The 24,655-nt window shown below is 43.6% G+C and overlaps 1 protein-coding gene across 1 annotated transcript; it reads right to left on the bottom strand.

Annotated features, from left to right (window-relative positions):
• Window positions 1-7: 7 nt before the first annotated feature.
• LOC120645303 lies at window positions 8-2,424 on the bottom strand. The gene has a single exon (XM_039922104.1). It carries the CDS (start codon window positions 1,166-1,168, stop codon window positions 344-346), a length of 825 nt encoding a protein of 274 aa, XP_039778038.1. The 5' UTR covers window positions 1,169-2,424; the 3' UTR covers window positions 8-343.
• Between the last annotated feature and the right edge of the window lie 22,231 nt (window positions 2,425-24,655).

The following is a 24,655-nucleotide window of genomic DNA, read 5'->3' as shown; positions in this document are numbered from 1 at the left end:
TAATCCATGTCCATAGCTGTTTCCATCCTTCCATTATTCCACAATGATTATGAGTACAATCAAACACCAAGAAAAAAACATACCAAAAAGGCTACACTGAAGCACCGCACCAAGCTAAACATTTCTACAAAAACTAACACCTCACAAAGTCACAAATTAACAGAGAATAAGAGGAAAAAGCATATTTATCAGAAATTATCAATTCCTCATCACTTTGATGTTATATACATCAAATTTGGCATGATCACAAGACCATAGACCAAACAAAAAAGAAGAAGAAGAAAGTTTACATCACAAGAGCTACACTAGGAAAGCACAGCAGGTAGCAGTACCGAGCAAGTTATTAATCCATCAAAACCTCTGATTTATGTGGACAACTCGCTCGCTGATGGCCACTGCCGGCTCCGGCTGTGGGCGGCGAAGGCAGGGGGATGACCCGGTTGTTCTTCCCCACAACGATGGTAATGTACCCGCCTTCTTCCTCGCCGGCCACCGGCGACGTCGTCTGCGGCGGCGGCGGCGGCGGCGACCTCCGCGCCCTCATCGCCTCCTCTGCCAGCGCCCGGCGGTACAGCTTCTCCTCGGCGTCCTTGAGGAACTGGAACTTGGGCGGTGGTGACACTGTGGGGGCCGGGCCCGGGCTCGCCGCCGGGGACTCGAAGAGCGGATTGTAGGAGTTGTCCATCGCTGGCGAGGCCCCCGGCGTGAGGAACGGCGGCGTCTCAGAGGAGCAATGCAGCAGCTCGCCGAGGCTCCGGCTACGGCTCCTGCTGCGGCCGTCCTCGGACTCGAGGTCCTCCCGGGTCTCCTCCTTGATGGTGAACAGCAGCCGCGTGGGGCCGACGACGCTGCCCAGCCGCATCAGCTGCGCCTCCACCGTCTCGTCGTCGTCCTCCTCGCCATCGCCGCCGCCGACGGCCACGGCCACGGCGGCCGGCTCCTGGACCGCGTAGGTGGACGCGAGGGCCGGGGGCTTCTTGAAGCAGAAGAGCTGGAGCAGCTCGCGGGAGGACGAGGACGGGGAAGAGGCCGCGTCAGAGATGGCGGCGGCGCGCCGCTGCAGCCGGCGCTTGTGCACGAAGATGTAGTAGAGCTCGGCGGTGAGCGCTAGAAGGAGCAGCGCGGACACCACCGCGAGCCCGACGCCTATTCTACTCAAAGGTCGCATCTTTTCCCTTCTTCTTCTTCTTCTTCTTCGAAGCAAGCTACCAGTTGGGATCCACCATTGTAGGGAGAAAGGAAAGAATCAAAGAACAGAGGAGCAAGAGAAAGAAAGAAGAGCTGGATGCAGCCTCAAAAAGCTTGCTTATTTTGGTAAGAGAAACCAGGTCAGTCAGATTCTTCTTCTCCTGCTGCTCAAAATCTCAGAGTGAGTTTACTCTGAGATTGACACAGAGCAGGTGAGCTGCTGAATCTACAAAGTTCACTAGTTCTGTCAGGATTTCTCCACCTTGGTTCTGACAGACAGAAACCAAGAACGGTTAGAAACTGGAACAGCGGCAACAACTACCGGTGGGAACAGAGAAACCTGCCAAGAACAGCTGCAACAGTGGGGGCAATAAAAGAGCTGAGCAGGGGAAGAGGCAGTTGACCCAAACCAAGCCAGGGTGAGGGGAGCTCCAGGGAGGAAGAAGAAGATGACCGAGCAAACCAGAGCGGCAGAGCAAAAAGGAGCAGCAAGCACAGAGAGGAGACAAAGTGCACCGAAACAAATGCAGCAGTGACTACTGACTTGTATGGTGAATTGGTGATAAGGTGAGGAGGGCTCTGCGTCGAAGAGAGAGGAGGAGGGAGGAGAGAGAAGCTGGAGGTAGGAGACAGGGAGGGGACGGCTTCGCATCACATGGGGGAGGTGGTGGTGCTGAGTGAGACCTCAGAGGGGTGAGCGTGTTTGTGCTGTTTGCTTGTGCAAAAGCCAAGCAAAGATTGTCTTTAAGGACAGAGAGAGAGAGAGGGAGAGCATCATATAAGAATTAAAAATGAAGTAGAGGTCTGGATTGGGAGCGAGTCATGGATTGGATTGCGGATGCTGATGCGGATGATTAGCTTAGGTGAGCTAATCAGGGTTCAGGAATCCATCATGCTCCCTGTTATATTTCCTCTAGAAAACCCCCCAACTCGATTCTCTGAATTGTTTTCTAATGATGTTGGTGACCCTGTCTGAAATTCGGATCGTTGGGAGGTCCACTGGTCAATGGCATCCCAAGATTCTCACCAGCAAAAGATTACTGACGCCGAGATTGACCCGTAAAAACTCTACTGAGGTCTTGTTTAGATGCATAAAGTTTTGGATGTAAAGTACTGTAGCACTTTCGTTTGTATTTAGTAATTATTGTCCCGCTATGGATTAACTAGGCTCCAAAAAATTTTCTCGCAAATTATAGTTAAACTGTATAATTAGTTATTTTATTTAACTATATTTAATACTTCATACATGTATAGAAAAATTCGATGTGACAGAAAATCTTGTAAAGTTTTAAAATTTTGAAGGCAACTAAACAATGCCTGATTTTCATACGCAGGTTGCAAAAACAACTGATTCTACTTGCCGTTGCAGTGACTCTGAAGATGTAATCTACTAATTCGCAACTAACTAGTCTCAGTTCAGTGCACTAATGCTCGATCTAGCTTTATTTTGCAGGAGTTTAGGACTTTAATCATCTCGAGACAAGGGCTATGTTTTGTATACTTACCGACACACATGCTAGACATAATAATCCATTGCACTAGACCCTTGTGATCTTCCATTCCATCCGGCCACTGTTCCACAGGATACATGCATGATTGAAAGTGATCGGGTGCTCTAGTCTAAAAGAAGAAGGAGATGAATTAGACACTTTAAAACCTTAACATATGGCTCCAACTAGTTTGCACACAAACTTAATCTAAAACATGCTATCTAGATGTGCAACTATGGTTCTTCTAGTGTGAAACTCTCTTCCTAAATGAGTTTAGCACCATATAGACAATATACTACTCTATGAAAGTAAAGGCACAAAGATTGCAATATGAAATGCGGAGGCTTAAAAAGAGGGATGAGAGGAAGCAAACTCTTGACGCGAGGATTTATCCAGTGGTTCGGATTGCCACAAAGGCGCCCCTACATCCACGTTTTTGAAGCACTCACGAAAAGTATCGCTTCCCGGCAATCAAGTCTCTTCCGTGAACACAATCACGGTCACCTTGATCATGTTTTCCACTAAGGGAGATTGCCCACGAAGGAGGGGTCTCCGTCACCCGCACATTGTTGTCGACGCTGCTCCACACCAAGCCGGAGGGTCGTTGACGTGCCGGCGAGCCACCAATGCTCCAAGAGGCCGGCGCAGCGTAATACAAGTGTAGTTCACTTTAGAACCAATGCACAAGGCTGCAACACCTTGCTCTCTCATCACTTAGGAGTTAACCTAGCACTAACACTTATAAAGCTTGTGCTAAGGACTAAGAATTTGATCTCTATACTCTTGGATGGCTTGGAGGTGTTCTTGGATGTGTGTATGATGTATTGGGACTTCAGCAACATCAAAATGGCCGGGGTGAGGCGTATATGTAGACCACCAAGTCTTGTAGCCGTTGCTCCAACGGATAGCTGAAATCAGCAAACCATCGGTTGAACTGATTCCTCTGCATGGGGTGGCGTCGGTTCAACTGGTCACTCTCAGACCTGAAGTAGCCGTTGAGCTCCTGACACGTTGTCTGCGGAACCACCGGTTTAACCGATGACTGGGTGTCTGTTAAACCGATCACTCACAGCACTAGGACTAGCCGTTGGACCTCCCTCTTCAGCTGACGTCATTGCACCGATGGAATGCTCCGATGCACCACAGGTTCAACCGGTGTTGAAGGCGTGGCTCCTGCGCACTTGACATCGTCTCTGGAACATAGTACGTTGAATGCACCGATGCTTGACTTGACGCCGTCGATTCAACCGGTGGTTCAATTGATCTTCCCTTGATCTTCATTTGGCGCTCAGACTTGCACAGATGCCAGGGCGTCGGATCTTTCGACAACCATCGGATGCACCGATGTTTAGGCATCGGTTAAATTAGTGCTACTGATTTCAGTAGAATTCGTCCAATTCGGTATTTCTTTTCTTTGTTCGTGTTTTGCTTTGTATGGCCTTTTTACTTCATCCCTAGGATCTAGAAATGTTTACTCAACAAAACCATTAGTCCCATTGATTGCGTTGTCATATGATCACCAAAATCACTCGAAATGGCATAAATGGTGCCATGTTCGTTACAATCCCTCCTTTTTTGGTGATTGATGGCAACACAATCAAAGCAAGCATAAGATTTGCAAGAATTGACAAATTGAACCATTTACACTTGCTTGGATGCTTACCATCATCCAATGTCAACTTGGCCTCCCCCTAGAACCATGATTCCCCCTTTGTTCCTCCCCCTATTTGCCACTCCTCTCTCATATATTGACTTGATCCACTCGGCATTTCTCCCCTTTGGAATATACTTTTTCTTCTTGGGAACATCCCTCCCTCTTTGTTGGGTACATGCCTTGTTTTGATCACATTTCTCTCTCTTTGGAATCAAATCACCTAAAAAGTCAATTGCAAAACAATATAACTCAAGAGAAAATTAGTAGCCTAGGGAGTTAGTTCCATGACTCATGATCTAATTGTATGATATCAATGAAGATACCAATTTGAAAAATTACTACGATGGATCACAAAATCACAAAACTAGCATGACATGAGTTAAACTTCCTACAAGTGTGTGCACAAAAACGATAATGTGGAAATAAAATGCACAACTAGATGTTTGAACAAGAAAACATAGATCATATCATTCTCGGAGGTCACTCTAAAACAATAACTAATTGACAATGATACCAATTAAATGAGTTTAGAATCTTGCATACTTCCGGAAAAAAATTAAATTGCCTTGTATGTACCAATTTGAGAGTAACTTGCAACCAATTGAAAGTCTTAAAAAGAATAACACTTGGTACATCAAGGTTGAGCAAATGTATGAGTCCATAGCCTATAAACTTAGATATGAGCATTTAAGTTCAATAGAGCATGGCTCAATATGCATGAAAGCATATTAATTTATTTAATCACTCTTATAGAGTTGTTTGTTCACATTGAACGTGAATAACATTCTCTTAGAGCGTTAACTCCGATGTGAGACTACAAAAGATAATCTTGCAAATATGTTAGTCTCAAAATCACAAATTATAGGATGAACTCCCCCAAAATATGTGCATTTAGTGTTTGAATCACCAAGTAAATGTATGCACATTGATTTTGACACAATTTAAAAAGTTTACCCTATAGCTTGTGTTCATGGTACACAAATGAAATACATACCTTATGAAGTTTATGTACCATGAAGGGTAATCTTGTGTAGCTTTTTACACACTTATCAAACCATGTAGGTTGCTCATGGGTTAGAATCATGACACAAGCAACCCACTATATATAAAACTAGGAGATGCAATGTATGCAAATATCCTAGCAATAGCAATGGAGCTATACGATACTTGAATTGAAATCTAGCTACCATTACCTTATGGGGGACTTGGGCAACAAATGTTCAAGTTGTGAGCTTAGCTTGTTTTGGCTTGAACATTCACTTCAACGTGTAAGCTAAGCCTCCAAATCCCCCGAAGCCATTGTTGGGCTTCAAGTCTCCTTTGGAACCCACACCATTTGAGGCCCCTTCATATTGGTGATGGTGTCCTTGGGCACCTAAATGGAGTGGTTCTAACTCCTTTCTTTCTTCCCAAACTTGTGAGCAACCACCTTGCTATTGGTCTTCTTTTTGATCACATAGGAGGTGCTATTGCTTTTGTTCCTCTGGTCAGTCTTGGTGTAGATGAGAGAACTCTTAATTGTGAGCTTCTTCTTGTTTTTCTCATCCGGAAGCTTCTTCCTTGGTTGAGGACACTTGTTGGACTTGTGGCCTTCTTTGTGGCATTTTGAGCAAGTCACGGTGGACCCCTTCTCAAGCTTCTTCACCATGTCTTCACGATTATCTTGAGAAGGTTGGACATTGCTCTCTATGTTTTTGCCCTTCAATTTTTACAAGTCCTTCATGAGCCTTTACACTTTTTACTTGAGCTCATCATTCTCCTTGGCAATGAGATTATCACATGATTCTACAATAACATTCTCATAGCATTTCTCATTGCAAGAATTAGAGCAGGATTCATCAATCAAATCAATGCAAGAAGTTGAAGCATCTACCCTAGAGATTGAAATTGCACAAGGGATAGTATGCTTCATTTTCAAAGAGTCATTAGTATCATTAATGCTCTCAAATTTTAATTTGAGCCCTTCATACTCCTTGGAAAGCAATTTGAATTTGCACATCAAATTTTCAAAATTTGTAGCAAGAAAAGCATTTAGATCATTGAGAGCATTAAGGTTTTTGATTTCCTTTTATTGTCTTTTAATGACTTTTTGGTGCTCATGAACTAAGTCTAGAAATTCATCAATTGAAGGAGAGTCGGAGTCATCATCACTTACATTGCTATCCATATCTTTGGCCATAAAGCAAGTGTTGGATGATGATCTCATGTGGGTGGTGAATTTTTTGTTTGATTCATCACTTGAACTTGTGCTTGATTCTTCACCACCACTTACCCATTCACCAAATGTGGCAAATGATTCATGCTTGGGCTTCTTCTCCTTCTTTAGCTTGTTCTTCTTGAACTTCTTCTCAACCTTCATGAGTTGATGGTGAGGCCCATCTTTGAGAAAGATCATATACCCCATTGAGTTGATTTTCTTCAAACATTTGCTCATCTTCTTCACTTTCTTGTAGAGGTTGAGATTCATTGGCTCTTTATCATCATTTGGGGAGCTTCTTGCATCCTCTTCTTTCTCATCACTTGAGCTATCTTGGATTGCCATCTTCTTCAACTTTTTGAGTTGTTTGCATGCAAGTGCGTTATGCGTTGGTGAAAAAGATGGCGCCTTTGTCTTGATGTCATTGCGTAGCTCATGGGAGATCACCTTATTGAGGACTTGATTTGGTATCACCGTGGCGAGATTTTTCTCATATAGAATTGTGTTCACCAAATCATAGTCCGGCCTTCAGAGTGAGTGAAGGATCTTGCGAATGAGTTCCACATCATCAATTTGCTTCACACCTAGGGAATTAATCTCATTCACAAGAGTATTTAATCATGAGTACATGAATTCGGCATTCTCATCATCAAGTTGCTTAAAACTATTAAGCTTATCAATGAGAATATGATATCTTTCATTTGCAACATCCTCCGTGCCCTCATGGTTCTTAATAATATTCTTCCATAGCTCTTTAGCATTTTCACAAGAATAAATATGATTGAACACATTATCAATAAGAGAAGACAATATTATGCATTTTGCGGGGACATCATGTTGCGTCTCTTGGTGACCATTATTTTTTATGCATTCACTCGCAACTCTCCAAACGTTTAGTCCCGTCGCTTGGAGATAGACTTGCATTAAAATCTTCCATCGTTGGAAGCCCGTGCCGTCGAACCGTAGAGCGGGTCTAAAAGGATCCATCCTTTCCAACTAAGAGCTAACTCACTAGGCGGGAAAGCCTACCGATCTAATGAGCCGGTAAACACAAATTTGACAATGAAATTGGCTTTCTTTGTGAGAGGAGTGAGTCCCGGCTCTGATACCAATTGAAAGTGATCGGGTGATCTAGCCTAAGAGGGGAAGGGGGTGAATTAGGAACTTTAAAACCTTAATATATGCCTCCAACTAGTTTGCACACAAACTTAATCTAAAACATGCTATCTAGATGTGCAACTATGGTTCTTCTAGTGTGAAACTCTCTTCCTAAATGAGTTTAGCAATCTATAGACAATCCTATCAAGATACTACTCTATGAAAGTAAAGGCACAAAGATTGCAATATGAAATGCGGAGGCTTAAAAAGAGGGATGAAAGGAAGCAAACTCTTGACGCGAGGATTTATCCAGCGGTTCGGATTGCCACAAAGGCGCCCCTACATCCACGTTTTTGAAGCACTCACGAAGAGTATCGCTTCCCAGCAATCAAGTCTCTTCCGTGAACACAATCACGGTCACCTTGATCCCGTTTTCCACTAAGGGAGATTGGCCACGAAGGAGGGGTCTTCGTCCCCCGCACAATTTTGTCGACGCCGCTCCACACCAAGCCGGAGGGTCCTTGACGTGCCGGCGAGCCACCAATGCTCTAAGGGGCCGGCGCACCATAATACAAGAGTGGTTCACTCTAGAACCAATGCACAAGGCTGCAACAGCTTGCTCTCTCACTCACTTAGGAGCTAACTTAGCACTAACACTTACAAAACTTGTGCTAAGGACTAAGGATTGTTGGAAATATGCCCTAGATGCAATCATATTTCTTTATATTCATGGTTAATAAAGTGTACATTGAATATTCATGGATGACAACTTGTATTGATTAATGCTTATGTGAAGTATTTGTGAAACTCTATACTTGTATGAATATTCTAAAATATTCTTAGTCGGAGTTCATATGAGGACACACATGAATATTAGACTAGCACATGTATTAGTTGATTGACTATGTTTCACAAGTCATGGACATGGGGATGTCAAACTAATAATGTGGGCTCATGTTAGACATGAGACTGAACTGACCCAACACAAGATGATGACTTCTCATTACACAATATGTACGTTGTGTCCTAAGACCTGAGATCGTCGTATGTACTCAAGATGTGAACCGACTTACTTAGGAGCCATCAAACACGGCACCGTAATAAGGTCTTAGGACGTCGGAATCGCATAACTCTGTTTTGCAGGTTTTGTGATCGGTATCTGTGGCAGAACCGGCCAAATTAATCTGGCTCAAGTGCGCTAACCATCACCCTAAAGGTAATCCCGGCTAACACGCACTTCAAACGGAGTAATCCGGCAGTGCTGTCGGGTAAAGTCCCGAAGAATCCACCTGAGCGTCGATCGAACCCAAAGCTTACATGCAACTCACACGAAGGTGAGTCCAGAGAGTACAACATTTCACAAATATTTTACATTACAGAGTCTTAACTTAATTATTACAAACAAATTTTGAAATCTTAGAAAAGTACATGAAATTCAAATTGAAAGTAGTTCAGAGTTCAACTGCAGCGGAAATAAAGCGAGTTCTAAACGACGATACAAGATGTCATGATGAAGCCCGTACATGACATCACTCAGCATTGTCATCATTGGCCAGAGTCGTATCCCACTCCACCGACCAACCAGGAGGTAAAGTACACGGCCAAGTCAAGCTAGCTATCTGATCTTCAAACGTATCACCTGAAAACAAAGTTGAGCCACAAGTAAGGCTGAGTATACTAATACTCAGCAAGGCTTACCCGACTATGGATATACTTAGCCCACTACCTAGACATGTAAGACTTTTAGCTGGAGAGGTTTGTTTCGCCGAAAAGCAACTAGGAGTAAATCCTTAATTTCAAATTTTAGCTTCAAAATTCTAGTTCAATTGACCATTATAAGTGAGCATCTATCCAATAGCATACATGGTGAAAAACAATTATTTTTCATCATTCAACCATATTCATCATCCTCATTGTTCCACTTCTTACTCTATGTGGCAAAAGGGTTAAGCAGTCCCAATATCCGTGAGAGGCGGACGATTCGAATCGAATTTGTTAACCTTGCAAGGCAGACCTAAACACACGTCACGTGGTTACGCACAGAGTCACCCGTGCAACATTTCCCCTTTCTTTCCGGGTCATCGATCAGGGTCACCGTCCTCGACTACAGAGTATGACGACTCTGCACCCGCATGTGCGCGCATGAGAAACGACGTTCAAAGAAGGTGAAAGTAAAGTCCACTTGCTGGGCCAATCAGGTACTTATGCTTACGGATTACCATATTTTTCGGCATGTGGTTAGTACGTTCAAATGCTTAACCGCCACTACCACACACTGTAGCCTTATCAAATTTCACTAAACAGATGGGGCATCACAAGTACCACAGCCCCGCCCGTAGACCTTATAGTTGCAGCATGTAGTAAACATCCAACTCCTATAATTCTCGCGAGTGACAGGAAATCACTCGACTTCTACCGAACCATTAGCATAGCCAACTAGCGACCTACACATACTAGTGTTCAAGCATAGGTATCTAGGATCATGCAACTAAGGTTCCAATCAACCCCTGTAAACTTAAATGCATAAGTCAATAGGAATAACAATAAGTTGGATACATTTAAAATAGACGGGACATGCTCCGGGGCTTGCCTTCCTGAGCAGAGCTAGCCTTGGGCTCTTCCGAAATTTGGTTCGGGTCTTCAATGGCTTCAGTTAGATTCACTTGAGCTTCACGCTGCTCACTCTCGGACTCCGGCACCAGCTCGTACGTACCGTCAGCGAGAGTAGTCGAATCTACATGAATGCCTATGCATGAGTTGTTGTGATGGTAACAAAACTTATATTAATCCACTGTAGGATTATAACCTAAGTAACCCAAGTTAAGTTGTAAAGCAACTCATCTACTAAATATTGGGAAATCATTTATAGAGTATTAATTATCGTGATTTAGTTCATAAAAGAACTAGGGTAATTTTCCAAAACGCCACTAATTCATTCCTAGTCATATAACATGTGCGAGCTAGGTATAAAGTGAAAGTGTAGTTAATTACATCCTCTGGTCATGAAATTTCCACACATGGTAAGAAACTTAATTAACATCCTACTGTAAGAATTTCAGCAAGTTTCATGTAGCAGAAAAAAAAACATGATAATTATTTTACACAGCCACTGCTAGAAACAAGATTAATTTGTATAGATCAAACCAGGTAAGTAATAGTAGTGAAAATTTAACTAAGTGTTTATGACCCTATTATGAGCCTACTGTAAATTTTTCAGATTTAAAGGATTAGTACATTAGGCATGAAAAATGTCATAAAATAGAGATACATGGAACAAAATTAATTTTCATAGCTAGTTCTACTGAGTTCTAGAGGTTCAAAATTTTCCAGCATGATACAGTACTCAAATAACAGCTCTGGTAAAAATATTAGATTTTTACATGCACAGGAACTATTTTCCTTGATTTAGTGTAAATATCCATGCTATTAATTAGTTGGAGTGGTTCCACTTATCTACAAATTCTCAAAATATTTGAACAGTAACTAAACATCAATTTAAAGGTTTTGTAAAAGTGTCAGCACATGAAACAAAGTTAACCAGCAAGCACAAACAAAACTAATTAATCAAGACATAAAGCAAAATTTAAATAAACCTATAGTTTGGAGTGTTAAATGGACCTAAAATTTTTACAAAGTTCTACACATGCCGTCTAAAACCATATTTCCAAAAATCACCTAAAGATCATGGCTAGAACTGGAGATCTAAATAAAGGACTAATAAATTTGTATTTAATCTTGAATAAAAACCAGTGAGCAAATGAAAAAGTGCATGTAATGAAAGTTGTAGATCTAGTAACAACAAACTCAGATAAATTGAGTTTGTATTTTTCCGATTTTTCTACGAATTTATATCGATTTTATAAGTTTGCTGTTTTTGAAAACAAAAGAAAAAGGAAACAAAATCTTGCATCTAGGCCCCTGGAATGATTTGGGGGCTTGCAAATATGCCCCTAGCCGGAGCCAGGAACAGAGGAGGAGGCGCCCGGCCGAATCCCGGCGAGTCTGGCCGCCGGCGGCGAGGGAGGAGAAGGGGAACAGCACGAGGAGGCCACGCTCTACCTCTAGGTGGGCTCGATTGGGGCTGGGGGCATTTGGAAGGGGCTCACCGGCGTGCAGTAGCGGAGGCGGCGGTGGCGAACAGCGGCGGCGCTGCTCCGGCGAGGGAGAGAGGGCGAGGCCGGGTTGGGAGGCTTCGTGGGTGGTGGGGGACTGATTCCTGTTGTTGGTTGGGGTCGGGGAGGGGCTGGAGGGCGAGCTCCATGGCGAGCTTAAGCGTGGCGTCAATGGCACGGAACCGGCGGTGGCGCTGGCATTCTAGCTTGCTGGGGGCAAGGAGCGGGTGGTTTGGCGGCCCTGGGAGGTGGAGTGGGCGGTGGTGAAGCCGCTCCGGGGGTGGGCAGGGGTGGAGGCCGAGCGGAGGGGGCAGCTCGACGACGAGGCCGAGCGGAGGGGGCAGCTCGACGGCGAGGTCGAGCGGCGGCACGGCAATGGCGACGGATGTGGCTCGCGGGCGCACGAGCAGAGGCTTGCCTCGGCTTTTATAGGCGGCATGGTGAAGGAGGAGTGGATGGCGCGGGCAGGGATGCCGGGCAGCTCGGGCAGCGGCCGCGGCGCTCGGCCGGACGCGGCTGTCGCCGAGCGGCCGTCGTGACACGGCGTGCTTGACGGAGCAGAGCGCAGCAGCGGTGCAAGCGCGGTGGCAGCAGGCGGGGGCACAGCGACGGCGCAGGACGTGGCCAGGAAGCGAGGCAGCAGCGGTGCAGCAGCGGCAGGCGGCAGCGTAGCTGCCCTGCCCTGCTCTCGAGTGCTTGGGAGTGAAGGAAGAGAGAGAGAGAGACGAGAGAGAAGGGAGAGAGAAAGGGTTTGGGCCGGGTTTGACTCAAATTTTTCTTAAAATTTCCAATGGAAACATGAAAAACTTTCAACACGAAAGTTGTTGAAAATTCAAAATCCTACAACTTTTATTTCAGGCACAAACTCATTTGATGTCTAGTTTAGGACTTAAATTTAAATGTTCGATGTATATGGCTTATTGCCCTATTCAAGTTTAATTTTAAAATTTTCTTAAATTTTTGTATAGTAACTTGAAAAAAACATGAACATGAAAGTTGTTCCACATTTAAAACTCTACAACTCTTGTTTTGGGCAAAAGTTTATTTGATCAAGAATTTAAAAGTTATTTTCAAAGCTTGTTTTCTTTAATTTGAGTTTATTCCTTATTTCATGTGTCCACCTTTTATTTGAATTTGATTCTTCGTGCAAAATTATAAACATCACTTAGAGTGTATAGTGATGCAATTTGTTCATCATTTCATGGTGAGTGTGAAAGGTACATGAACACTCTATTTTACACATTTTGCACACATACATACATACACATGCATTTGTATACATACAAGAAATGCACTATTTAATTTAATCTTGATGATTATACATGATGCTATGTCTAATATCTTATGTTTAGTATTTTAAACACCCAGGGTGTTACAATATGGCCCCTATGTGTATGTGATGCATGCGTGTAATTGTTCCATGACCTGCGTGTCGTGATTATGACAATTCGGCTGGAGCCATATGAATTGTTGCATTTGATGTAATGTCCTGCGTGCCAACCTGTGATGATCCAAGTCGTGAATGTAATTTTATTTACTAGCTATTAGGTGTAATAGCAAGTTCTAGTTCTTGGAGTTTTCATCACATGAAAGATGGTGCACATGTGCATGGAGATGGAGATCAACATGGTGAACAAGTTCCATGAAGATGGAGATCTACATGGAGAACAAGTTCTATAGAGATGGAGATCACTAGAAGAACAAGGGCCATACTGATTCACAATTATGTGCTTGCCGTTCTTGACGTTTTACTACTACGTGCATCAGAGTAGAAGTAGAACGATCCCTCACAAATTCGAGCTATCATGCCCTACCAACTAAATCTTGCACTGTCACATGTCTTGTACGATTGGTGGTGGGTCTATGAAATTAGGGCGCCACTAGTTTTCCTTGACTAGACAGGCTGTATCGGATACATGCACGCATAAAGGGTTGGTTAGCTTGACAAGGTCATCTTAACGGTTAAGGACCTAGGAGCATAAAGGTTGGGAGTGAGACATGGAGATGTCACCCAACAACAAGAGTCATATGTGATATGATTAGCAAAGAGTTGCTTACCGATCTATCTAGTCTTCTAGCGGTGATGCTAAAGCTCACTAGTCGACTTGATAGTTGTGGGTCTTGAATCGCTAAGAATCAATAGAGGGATATTGATTTTAGTGGGAGTAAATTCTGTTAATTGCTTAATATCGTTTACTCCATCATGAATACGTTTGTCTTAGTATTTTGCATTATTATTTTGTTGTAGATCATGGTCCACAATAACACCCAATCCTTTTCATTGCGTTCGGTCCTTGAGAAGGACAAACTGAATGAGACTAACTATGCGGATTGGATCCGCAACCTGAGAATTGTTCTCAGGGCAGAGAAAAAGGAAGATGTTCTAGATACCCCATTACCAGAAGAGCCTGCTGATGATGCACCTGCTGAGAAAAAGACTGCTTACAGAAAGGCTTGTGACAACAACCTTGAAATAAGCTGCCTTATGCTCGCTTGCATGGAATCTGACATACAGATGCAGTTCGAGACAAACCATGAGGCACACGATATGATCGTGGCGCTTCAGGACATGTTTCAAACTCAGGCCAGGACTGAAAGGTTCAATGTGCCCAAGGCTTTTGTCGAGAGCAAGCTGGCAAAAGGCGCTGCAGTGGGTCCGCATGTAATCAAGATGGTTGGTTACACACAGAGGTTGGAGAAGCTGGGCTTCCCACTTGGCCAAAAGTTGGCCACTGATTTCATTCTCGTCTCTTTACCGCCAAGCTACGGGAACTTCATCTCGAACTACCATATGCATGGGGCCGAAAAGGGCCAGACTGAACTGTGTGGAATGCTCAAGACAGCAGAGAGTGACATCAAGAAGAACACAAGCGGCGGCCATGTGATGGCTGTCCAGAACAAGTCTGCTTTCAAGAAGAAAGGTTCTTCTTGGAAGAAGAAGGGCAAGGCTAAGGTTGCGAACCCTAAGCCAAACCCTGCACCCAAGGCTAAACCTGGACCAGCTGCAGATAATGAGTGCTTTCATTGTCACGAGAAGGGACACTGGAAGAGGAATTGCAAGCTGTACCTCTCCTCATTGAAGAACCGTTCTTCCACCTCGGGTAAGCTTGTTGTTCATATTATAGAAATATTTCACGCTGATTCTTATATTAATTCTTGGGTATTTGATACCGGATCGGTTGCTCATATATGCAATTCGATGCAGGGAATGACAAAGAGTAGAAGCGTTGAAAGAGGAGAAGTTGACATCCGCGTCGGTAATAATGCAAGTGTTGCTGCTGTGGCCGTCGGGACGATGCAACTTCACCTACCGTCAGGATTTGTCTTGGAGCTTAGTAATTGTTATTTTGTTCCTAGTTTGAGTCGAAACATTCTGTCTCCTTCATGTTTGATGAAGGATGGTTATTCTTTTGCGAGTGAAAACAATGGTTGTGCTATCTCTAAGAATAATATGTTTGTGGCTTTTGCGTCCATTGTGAATGGGCTATTTGGTTTAAATCTTGATGATTCACCTATCTGTAATATTAATGCTAAAAGGCCTCGGCTTGCTGATTTGAATCCTACCTACATTCGGATAGACTTCTAACTTCATTTGATTTTGAGTCATATGAGACATGCGAAGCTTGTTTGCTAGGCAAGATGACCAAGATGCCATTCACAGGTTTTCCAGAGAGAGCATCGGACTTACTGGAACTCATACATACTGATGTATGTGGACCAATGAGCTCTATTGCTAGAGGTGGATTCCAATACTTCATAACTTTCACTGATGACTTGAGTAGATACGGCTATGTCTACTTGATGAAGCATAAGTCTGAAACTTTTAAAAAATTCAAAGAATTTCAGAGTGAAGTTGAAAATCAGCGCGGCAAGAAAATTAAAGCTTTACGATCTGATCGTGGAGGTGAATATCTGAGCCACGAGTTTAGCAATCATCTAAAGAGTTGCGGAATTGTTCCACAACTTATGCCGCCTGGAACACCTCAGAGAAACGGTGTGTCTGAGCGACGTAATCGAACTTTGTTGGACATGGTTCGATCAATGATGAGCCAGTCGGACCTACCGTTATCATTTTGGGGTTATGCTCTAGAAACAGCATCTTTCACACTGAATAGGGTGCCGTTAAAATCCGTAGACAAGACACCATATGAAATATGGACTGTAAAGTCTCCTAGTTTGTCTTTTCTAAAAATTTGGGGTTGTGAATCATTTGTCAAACGACTCCAGTCTGACAAGCTTGCACCCAAATCGGATAAGTGCATATTCGTGGGATACCCAAAGGAGACCATAAGGTATTACTTCTACAATCGATCCGAGGGCAAAGTGTTTGTCGCTCGGAACGGAGTTTTCCTAGAGAAAGAGTTTCTCAAATGAGAGAAAAGTGGAAGAACGGTGCAACTCGAAGAAGTTCGAGATGAGCCAATAGGACAAGACTCTACAAGTGACGCTAATGTAGCTGAACAAATTGAGATGCCTATGGCAACAGAAGCACCTCCGCAACCACGAAGGCCAGCAAGGCTCCGCACAGCGCGGGAATTATTATTGTTGAACAATGATGAACCTGCGACATATGCAGAGGCGATGGCAGACCCTGACTCTGAGAGATGGCAAGATGCCATGAAATCCGAAATAGAATCCATGAAGGAAAATCAAGTTTGGAACTTGATAAACCCACCTGATGGTGTGAGAACCATAGAGTGCAAATGGATCTATAAGAAGAAGAAAGATATGGATGGAAATGTTCACATCTATAAAGCTCGACTTGTCGCAAAAGGTTTTCGACAAGTTCAAGGAGTTGACTACGATGAGACTTTCTCGCCCGTAGCGATGCTTAAATCTTTTCGGATTATTCTAGCTATTGCTGCATATTTCGATTATGAAATATGGCAGATGGATGTCAAAACAGCTTTCCTTAATGGAAATTTGACCGAGGACATGTATATGATGCAGCCCGAGGGTTTTGTCGATCCGACCAATGCTGGAAAGATATGCAAGCTTCAAAAATCCATTTATGGATTAAAGCAAGCATCTCGGAGTTGGAATATTCATTTTGATGAAGTAGTCAAAGGGTTTAGCTTCATTAAAAACGAAGAAGAAGCTTGTGTTTACAAGAAGGAAAGTGGGAGCTATGTTGCATTTCTAATCTTGTATGTAGATGACATACTGCTGATTGGAAATAATATTCCTATGCTTGAGTCTGTAAAGACTTCACTAAAAAATAGTTTTTCGATGAAGGATTTAGGTGAAGCAGCATACATACTGAGATCTATAGAGATAGATCAAAGAGACTTATAGGATTAAGCCAAGATACTTACATTGACAAAGTGTTGAAGCGGTTCAACATGGAAGAGGCAAAGAAAGGGTTCTTGCCTATGTCACATGGCATACATCTTAGCAAGACTCGGTGTCCTACGATGACTGATGAGCGAGAGCGCATGAACAAAGTTCCATATGCCTCAGCAATTGGATATATCATGTATGCAATGATAAGTACATGCCCAGATGTTTCTTATGCTCTAAGTGTTACGAGCAAATACCAGTCTGATCCGGGTGAGAGTCACTGGACAGCTGTGAAGAATATTCTTAAGTACTTAAGAAGAACTAAGAATGCGTTTTTGGTCTATGGAGGTGAGGAAGAGCTCGTTGTAACGGGTTACACCGACGCTAGCTTCCAAACTGACAAAGATGATTCAAAGTCCCAATCAGGTTACGTGTTCACAATAAATGGTGGTGCTGTTAGCTGGAAGAGTTCCAAGCAGGAGACGGTGGTCGATTCTACGACAGAGGCCGAGTACATCGCAGCTTCGGAAGCTGCGAAGGAAGGTGTTTGGATAAGGAAGTTCCTTTTTGAGCTTGGTGTGTTTCCTAATGTCTCTAACCCGCTGGGTCTCTACTGTGACAACAGTGGAGCCATTGCGCAAGCCAAGGAGCCAAGGAATCACCAGAAGAGCAAACACGTTATGCGGCGATTTCATCTCATTCGAGAGTTCATCGATCGGGGGTGAGATCAAGATATGCAAAATACACACGGACCTGAATATTTCAGATCCGTTGACAAAACCCCTTCCACAGCCCAAGCATGAGAGGCACACAAGAGCAATGGGTATTAGATACATTCTGGATTGACTCTAGTGCAAGTGGGAGACTGTTGGAAATATGTCCTAGAGGCAATCATATTTCCTTGTATTCATGGTTAATAAAGTGTACCTTGAATATTCATGGATGGCAACTTGTATTGATTAATGCTTATGTGAAGTATTTGTGAAACTCTATACTTGTATGAATATTCTAAAATGTTCCTAGTCGGAGTTCATATGAGGACACACATGAATATTAGACTAGCACATGTATTAGTTGATTGACTATGTTTCACAAGTCATGGACATGGGGATGTCAAACTAACAATGTGGGCTCATGTGAGACATGAGACTGAACTGACCCAACACGAGATGATGACTTCTCATTACATAATATGTACGCTGTGTCCTAAGACCTGATATCGTCGTATGTACTCAAGATGTGAACCGACTTACTTAGGAGCCATCAAACGCTGCACCGTAATAAGGTAGTCATAAAGGCGGCTTTCGGGTCTGTCAAGAAGCATGTTGTGAGACATAGTCGGTTAAGATGGGATTTGCCCCTCTCTACAAGAGAGAGATATCTCTAGGCCCCTCGAGTGATTCGGATCAGGAAATGCATGGCCATGCTGGGGTTAAGAGTTAACCAAGTATTCTGAGTCACAGGATCGAGAAAGAGTGGTCGGCTTCAAGCAAGACCAAATATCGTGAGGCAAAGAGAACAACATGTATAAGATTGTGACGGCTCGACAGATATGATTCGCGCGTGCTTAGGAGTTGAAACGTCTTGCTAGAGACCGCTATCAACTATTGGCTAGTAGGAGTACTGAGCCATGTCTATTCACGCGTGAGCCCATAGGGTCACACACTTAAGGGCCAGAAGGCTAATGAGGATGAGATCCAAATTAGACTAGGCTTAGATGTACTAATAGGCTTCAGTTGGCCCATTAGGGGATGCCTAAGGTGGGGCCCATGGAAGCCCACCTAAGGGGCGCCCAAGGAGCTATAAATACAGGGGGCGGTACTGTTCATGTGAACCCTAGCCGCGCCCCTCCTCCCTGCTTCGCTTCCTTGTGCATTTAGCCCTAGTTGTTCTTGCAGATCTAGCAATCCGGAGTGCGAAGCTTCTTCCCATACGTGTGGACTTCGTGGAGGTGCTGCGCTTGCTGCACAAGGACGAGCTGTTCGTGATGTGGTTCACGCAACTGCACTACCGGCTTCCATCTACACTACACCGACGCATTACAGAAGTTCCGCAACCACGCGTCTAGTGGTAATCCCGTGATCTATAACTGCAGTAATCCTGGTTTATGTGGTAGAAAATTTTTATTTTTGCTACCCAATATTCCTACAAGGATTTGATCTCTATGCTCTTGGATGGCTTGGAGGTGTTCTTGGATGTGTGTATGATGTCTTGGGACTCCAGCAACATCAAAATGGCCGGGGTGAGGCGTATATATAGGCCTCCAAGTCTTATAGCCGTTGCTCCAACGGATAACTGAAATCAGCAAACCATCGGTTGAACCGATGCCTCTGAATGAGGTGGCGTCGGTTCAACCGGTCACTCTCAGACCTGAAGTAGCCATTGAGCTCCTGACGCATTGTCTGCGGAACCACCGGTTTAACCGATGACTGGGTGTCGGTTAAACCGATCACTCATAGCACCAGGACTAGCCGTTGGACCTCCCTCTTCAGCTGACATCATTGCACCGATGGGATGCTCCGATGCATCACCGGTTCAACCGGTGTTGAAGGCGTGGCTCCTGCGCGCTTGACATCGTCTCTGGAACATAGTACGTTGAATGCACCGATGCTTGACTTGACGCCGTCGATTCAACCGGTGCTTCACTTGATCTTCCCTTGATCTTCATTTGACGCTCAGACTTGCACAGATGCCAGGGCGTCGGATCTTCTGACAACCATCGGATGCACCGATGCTTAGGCAACCGATGCTTAGGCATCGGTTAAACCGGTGCTACTGATTTCAGTAGAACTCGTCCAATTCGGCGTTTCTTTGAGTTCTTTGTTCGTGTTTTGTTTTGTATGGCCTTTTTACTTCATCCCTGGGATCCAGAAATATTTACTCAATAAAACCATTAGTCCCATTAATTGTGTTGTCATATGATCACCAAAATCTCTCGAAATGGCATAAACGATGCCATGTTCGTTACAATGATATCTCAAAATAGTCGGGAAATTAATAAATGATTTTGTAGGTGGTGAGGGACGACATGTCCTTGTCTGGTCCCAGCTTGGGCGTAGCTGCTAATACATACCATACCACCACGCTTCACAGGCTGCCTGAATGAAGTGCACAAGGAAACAATGTTTCAGCTCATTATTCAGCAGCTTCTCACCAACCGTATAACTTGAGATGTATACAGGTACGCATACAGACAAAGGGTATTTATAGAATCGTACAACCGTGTGGTCCTCATATATGTGTCGATCTCTCCTCAATCTAGCAGTATATTTTCAATCATCTTCACTGTACAAACATGTAGCTATGTGCAGGATTAACTTTTACATCTGAAACAAGCTTTTCAGTAAGAATGCATGCTGTGTCTGAGATATCTATACTTGCAGAAAGATCATCATATATAATAAAATGTGTCTAGCACTCACTGTGTAGTGCTCAATGTAGCCGTTGATCGAGCCACCACAAGTCTCTGGCGCCTTTCTTATGTTCTTATTAAAGAAAAAAGGGAGTCCATGAGGAGTCATCAGGTGGGTGGGCGGTGGACCAATTTGAAAATTCGTATGATCAGCATGGCTACCTTAACCTCTTATTTTTTATCTTTTTTTTTCAGAAACTATTACCACTAGTGTATCTATGTTTTAGTTTTTCTTTTCCACAGAGTTTACCCCTGTTTACACTGTACATGTCATCGGAGGGGGTAAAAATTGCTTACACATACAGTGACGCAGTCGCAATGCAAAGACCTTGAGGCCAGAGCAGAGAGCAAGCACATGCAACGCTTGTCCTTGAGAGGCATGCGTAAATTTGAAAAGCTGGATTTTACAGGCCCATCAGGCAATGATTGAAAGTAACTGAACATGTATAGTACATGAGTGCATTAGTGGGTATGCACATCAGTGTTTTTATTTCATTTCCGACCGAGCAGAGCACTGAGTGATCGAGCAGCTCGGCCTTTTCATCCAACACTACTGCAGCTGCAATGCAAAGCACAATTAGTAGCAGCAGTAGCAAAGCATGATGACACATACATGAGTGCAGGACCAGAGCAGCACATGCGTGAGCCGTCAAAACAGGGAGGGAGAAAGCTGAATCAAATGAAGTTGACGGGATCATAGATATATTTATAAATAAACAAAATGTGATAAGATGATTTTAATATATATTCATCCATCCATCCATCTCTTTAATTTCCACGCATGCCTTTGTAATATCTAATTATCTAAGCATCTCATGTAAATGATTAGGATGAAGGAGGCCGATTCCAGATTTCCAGCAGGGCATGAAACAGTCAAGGAGATGCAGACAGTAGTACATGTAGTAGCTAGTTATTATATATATATATATATATATATATATATATATATATATATATATATATATATATATATATATATATATATGGTGAGCCATCAATCATGCGTGCATCGATCTCGCTATCAAGACATCAAGGGTCTGTTGCTAATTGCACATGATCGACCTGCCGACAGGTGGGCCCTACGTCTAGTGTGAGTGTGAGTGCGAGTGTCAGCGTGGGTGGGCCAGGCATGCATGCAGCGGCTTGAATCATACATGCAGCAGACCTGCCCTGCTCGAGGCAAAACGGCCACATGGTATGCTTGCTGCTGGGTAGTAGGACCGTATGTATCGAGCATGCAAGAGGTTCCTCACACAGCTAGAGAACTGACATTCAGTATGGGTCAGCAATCCCTCTTGTACTGGACGGCTCACACCGATACAGATTGGTCGGTACTAAATACAACCATAAATACAACCATAAAGTGGCGGATGCAGGATTGGAGGCAAGGGGAAGCTGAAATAATAGAGATGTTGATTTGTGTGAAAATTTAATGGTGATTTGGAGGTCTTGCTACAATATTTTACGTGTAATTAGGGGAGCTTAGGGGGGCTTGAGCCCCCCTAGCCCCCCTCCTATATCCGCCCCTGCAACCATGCTATTTAAATATCACGCCATTTAGTACATTTAGTATCGGCAAAATACCCTATCCTAAAAGAGTTTACTGGTCGATATTACTAACCAGTACCAAACGGCTTTGCATCCAAAAAATAAAAAAGCCGAAAAGTCCCCGCACACGCGCATTGTCTCAAGTCCCAAATCACACAAAACTTTGCGTGTGCGCTGTCCGTGGGATTTGAACTCACAATCTTAAGCTCACACGAATATTTCCTACAATCTTACCTACACAGCATGTGATGGAGTTAGATATGCTTTCCTTTTGAAGTAACTCGTAGATAACCATTTACTACCAGACCAAGACACAAATCGACAATAAAAGACACACCCTTTATTATCGGGCGAAAACACCAACCGATACTAAATGTCGCGCTATTTTAGTACCAGGTCAAAACACCGACCGGTACTAAAAACACTAACCGATACTAAAAAACGATATTTAGTACCGGCTGGTATTTTGACCCGGTATTGAAATGGTTCTGGAGGCTTTCAAATATGGACCCGATACTAAATGGTTTCGTGCCAACTTTAGCACCGAACCAAAAAGTTAACCGATACTAACATGCACGACAAAATCTTATTTTTCTAGTAGTGTCGGCTCGAATGATCGAGGTGACCAGCCATCAGGTCTTACCGTACCCATCTTGATGGTTATCATCCTCCAATGCATGCAAAACTATGCATCATGAAGTAAGCACACTACTAGAAAAATGATTCGTAGGAATGCCTCGGTTTTTTCAGAGACGGGTCCAAAGGTAACCACTTTTACAAAGGGAGCTCCGGTTTTTTCTAGGGACGGGTCCAAAGGTATCCGCTCCTACAAAGGGAGCGGGGTTACTGTAACAATAGAACTGCCCCTAGCAAAGACGGATGACACCATCACCTGCCCCTAAAAATACCCCAGATCGCCAATCCGCGCCGCTTGCCCCCTGCCAATCGCGTGCCCCGTGGCCTCTACATAACCTCTTCCTCTCTGATCCCCTCCCCTTCTCTCTCTATCTCCTCCCTTCTCTATCTCGCCGCTCTACCTTGTGTAACAAGTGTAATCACCTGATGTGGGCAGCCGCGGGCACGTCCGGCTCCGATGGCCCTTGGTGAGGAGGAGGGGTGGGTGGGGGAGGGGCAATAGAGATGCCTTGGGCGGCAATAGAGATTCGATTTAGCAGGTCATCTCGTCGTTCGTCACTGGAAAATATATTTTTAGAGGCAAGTTAAAGGGTGATCCCTAATCCATCCCTACAAAATGGTTGCAGAGGCAGACCGGTAAGGTGGTGATCCACCTTTGCAAACAACATTTGTAACTGCGAGAACTAGAGGCGGATATCGCAGCGCCTCTACAAATGTGTTGTTACCCGTCTCCACGGAGAAGAAGGGTCAAGGGTCCATGCTTATATGCTGGATCGGTAGATCTTAGAACACGATGAGATACTACTTTCTCCGTCTAAAAAAAATATAAATTTCGTTTTTCGAGGAATCAAATAATTTCAAATTTGATGAGATGGGCTGTAATATGCAACGTACGTGTTGGCGCAATAAATAAAGATGTCATGGTGGGGTGCAGTGGGAATGGGCCACAGCGGAACCAAGAGTGGATGAAAAGGATGCTGTACGCGTCAGTTGAGCGAGCATGCCAAGCCACTGCACACTGCTCTACCGCACCCAGGGAATACCTTACCAACGGTAAGGTATTTATCAGTGGAGCCCGGTAGCGATAATCAATACAGATTATCGTTGATATTGGCTTCGATTATCATGATAATTGCGATTATCGCTAAAATCGGCAACGATTATCGTTCGATAATCGTTGATTATCGAACGATAATGCAATCCCTGACCGCACCATCGTCAGTCCAGCACCCCACTTCCCTCCAAGTGTCATGGTAACGGACTTGCGGTATACGGTGGCACCGTACGTCCGCATGACATCTGCATGACCAAAGCTACTCTCTCTCTCTCTCTCTCTGTGACAACATGCTGCGGCTTCAGGCATCATGTGGATCCACAAGAAATTTGAACACCCATCTGGTGATTAATATGAGACAATAGGGTTGTTCATTCTATGACAATCAGCTTATCTGTTAGGTACCAAATTTTGATAGCAGGAAGCAACGATTTAGCTAATTCTGTGTAGTTTGAACATTAAAGTGCTCCTTTACCCCATAGGAGCACACTTGCGATCAAATTTGGGATTGGACAATTCCCATTTGCACAAATCGGCACTAGATTTGACTAATCAGATTTTGCACCTAATTATATATGAATGCATATAGTTCGTCGATGAATGTGAAGTAAGATCCACAAAGCGAGTTTGTATCTGTAATTGTCATGTGAACTTGTATTATTGAATGTTTTTTTTAGAAAGTGGGAATGCCCTACTATAAAATTCTGGCTCTGCCGAACGATGTGGTTGATGTACGGTGATATCCTTACATTTTGGAGCTCTAATGACACAGAAAATGTGTAAACAAATCTAGAAGTGCCAACTTACTGTTTCTTAATCCTTATAACATACTTCCTCAGTTCCAAATTATAGTTCGTTTCACTTTTCTAACCCTAAATTTGACCATTTATCTTATTTGAAAAATTTGTGCACACATAATCAAATTTAAAATTTGTATTGATAAAACAAACGACAACAAAAAGAGTGGTATTTTACAAAATTTTTGA

Source organism: Panicum virgatum, chromosome 8K (assembly GCF_016808335.1).
Source record: "Panicum virgatum strain AP13 chromosome 8K, P.virgatum_v5, whole genome shotgun sequence".
Classification (NCBI taxonomy): Eukaryota; Viridiplantae; Streptophyta; class Magnoliopsida; order Poales; family Poaceae; genus Panicum; species Panicum virgatum.
This window is presented reverse-complemented; position numbering and strand designations above follow the sequence as displayed.

What these genes read in the sequence shown, in the direction of transcription:
- LOC120645303 (XM_039922104.1), bottom strand. Translation starts at nt 1,168, where the DNA reads ATGCGACCTTTGAGTAGAATAGGCGTCGGGCTCGCGGTGGTGTCCGCG.